Below are 2812 nucleotides of genomic sequence, written 5' to 3'. Positions count from 1 at the left end.
TCTGTTCCTGATAGGAGCAGGTGGAGACCCCATCAGGGAGTTATGAGTCACTGAAGGGTTACAGATCTTTCATACCTGTGTGTATATATATATATATATATATATATATATATATATATATATATATACTGTATATACATGAGGCCTGAGGGTAAGGAAAGTAAAAATAAAAAGTAAAAACACTACACTTACTGGAGGAATTCACATTTTGTACACAGAAAACACAAAAACTCTGATTTTCGCAAATTTTCATTTCCAACTCAACACTTTGACTCAGTTGTGGTGTGTGTGGAAGGGGGGGGGGGTTGTTTCTGGTGACATTTGGGGGCAATTTTAAGACAAAAATCCTAACTTTGGAGACAACTGGTGCATTTGGGGACAAAAGTCGAGTCCCCGTTTGGTTTAAATGCCATTGGTGGGTTGGGGGTTGGGTTTAGGACCAAGCTGTGAGTTGAGTTTAGGTTAGTTTTAGGGTCAGGTAGGTACCTGTGAGGTTAGCCTTAGGGTTTGTGGTCAGGATTAGGCTGTAGAAATGTAATGGAAGTCAATGGAATGTCCCCAAATGGATAGCTGTGCAAACTTGTGTTTGTGACTGTCACCTTACTACAGCAAGAAGATCAGAGCTTCACCTCTCCGCACTTTCTGGGCGGAGTTTTGCATGTTTTTCCTGTTCATGCGTAGTTTTTTTTTTCCCCGAGTACTTGAACTAAAAAAAACCTTCACGTTAGAATAATAGTTAACTTTAAATCGTCCCTGCATGTGAGTGAGAGGGTGAATAGTGGTCTCTGGACGTCCCTGTGATGGACTGTACACCTGCTGGAGCTAGACACCAGCTCCACATGACCTGGAAAGGAAAAGCAGGTAAAGAAAACAGATGGATGGGTGTATTTTTGGCACATTTTACAATAAAAGCCTTCCAGGTGAAGACTTTCCTAAGTCCTAAAGGTCTCATTGAAAAGAAAAAGATAGCTCAAGTAAAAGTTGTGCAGTCACTTACTGATGGTCTGGATTTAAATGTCTCTCTCTCTCTCCTCTGACAGGCGGTCCAAGGTACAGGCTTGGCCTTCATCGCCTTCACAGAAGCCATGACTCATTTCCCTGCCTCGCCCTTCTGGTCCGTCATGTTCTTTCTCATGCTGATTAATCTCGGCCTTGGCAGCATGTTCGGCACCATCGAGGGGATCCTCACTCCCCTGATTGACGCTTTTAAAGTCCGCAAGGAGTTTCTCACAGGTTAGAGATGAGGATCATGTGTTTCTATCCTGGTACAAATATTAAAGTACTCAGTATTCTCATACAGGAAGTAAAGGAGACATCTGTGATTGTTTAATATAAGGGTGTGATTAAAAGCATGTAAAGAAAGCCCTGCCTGCTGTATCGTAAAACATGGTGGAGTTACCATCATGGTGAGGATCCCGGCCCAGGTATTTCCTCTAAGCTGTTGTCTTCCTGCAGTGGGCTGCTGCGTGTTGGCCTTCTCCATCGGCCTGCTGTTTGTGCAGCGCTCAGGGAACTACTTTGTGACCATGTTCGATGACTATTCAGCCACGATGCCTCTGCTCATCGTGGTCGTCCTGGAGAACGTGGCCATCGCCTGGTTCTATGGGATTGATAAGTATGGACGGATCAGCAACGCCGTTTTTTTTTTTTTTTTTTTGTCCACAAATACATTTAGCAGCTGCTTGTGCAAACGCTAACAGTTCGCTGTCCTGTTCTCAGATTCTTTGAAGACCTGAAGGACATGCTGGGCTTCACGCCGTACCGGTTCTACTACTACATGTGGAAGTACATCACCCCCATCCTGCTGATGGTCCTCCTGTGCTCCAGCTTCATCCAGCTGATCATGACGCCGCCCAGCTACAACGCCTGGATAGAGGAAGAGGTCTGTCTTCTGTCTCAACTCAAACACTGCAAAAACTGTCCAACCACGTTTTAAAATCTTATATCAGCCAAAAAGTCTTTTTGATCTTGTTTTGAGACTGATTTACTAAACAAGAACTGATTGTGTAAGAATAATCATCTTGTTTTCAGAATGTGTAAGATTATTTGTCTTGTTAGCCTGAAAATTTGACTCAAATTAAGTCAAGATTTCTGCCAATGGAGTAAGAAAATTTTACTTGGTAAGATTCTTGAAATACTTGATTTGACTCACTTTTTTCTTATTTCAAGAATCTTACCAAGGAAAATTTTCTGACTCCATTGGCAGAAATTTTTGACTTAATTTGAGTCAAATTTTCAGGCTAACAAGACAAATAATCTTAGACATTCTGAAAACAAGATGATTATTCTTACACAATCAGTTCTTGTTTAGTAAATCAGTCTTTAAACAAGATCAAAAAGACTTTTTGTCTGGATATACGATTTTAAAACTTGGTTAGATGGACAGTTTTTGCAGTGTAGATCCAGTGACGGCACCAGAAAATTAGGGGGTGGGGTGGGGGGGGCTTGAGTATTTGTAAGGGGGTCCAATAAAATGACAACAAATAATATTATACAGTAGATTAGGGCTGGGTGATGTGAGGAAAATGTTATATCCTGATTTTTTAAATTTTTTAATTTTTTTTTTTTTGCTATATCACGATATACGAAATATATCACGATACCTCCAAAATCGATGAAAACATTTTTAAAAAATTGATCCCAAAAATTTAAATACTGAATCTGAACACATTTAAATGTTTTATTTTAACCATCAGTTGCACTCATACGTTTTTTTGTTTTTTTTTACACAAATGGTAGGCACTTTGATAAATCTCCTGATGCATCTCAGTAATCCAGGTAAAAAATCAAAAAGAAAAAAATTGTATAGGTC

General features: G+C 40.0%; 1 protein-coding gene across 1 annotated transcript in view; it reads left to right on the top strand.

The window, feature by feature from the left end:
• Positions 1-2812, top strand: part of slc6a15 (solute carrier family 6 member 15) — a gene marked incomplete in the record, with an annotated part of 38314 nt that overhangs the window by 32927 nt on the left and 2575 nt on the right. Inside the window, 3 exon segments of the mRNA XM_014020607.1 lie at positions 1041-1233; positions 1456-1615; positions 1720-1882. Of these exon segments, the coding sequence (XP_013876061.1) occupies positions 1041-1233; positions 1456-1615; positions 1720-1882 (516 nt within the window).

The sequence above is a fragment of the Austrofundulus limnaeus genome, unplaced genomic scaffold, assembly GCF_001266775.1.
Source record: "Austrofundulus limnaeus strain Quisiro unplaced genomic scaffold, Austrofundulus_limnaeus-1.0 Scaffold260, whole genome shotgun sequence".
Lineage (NCBI taxonomy): Eukaryota > Metazoa > Chordata > Actinopteri > Cyprinodontiformes > Rivulidae > Austrofundulus > Austrofundulus limnaeus.
This window is presented reverse-complemented; position numbering and strand designations above follow the sequence as displayed.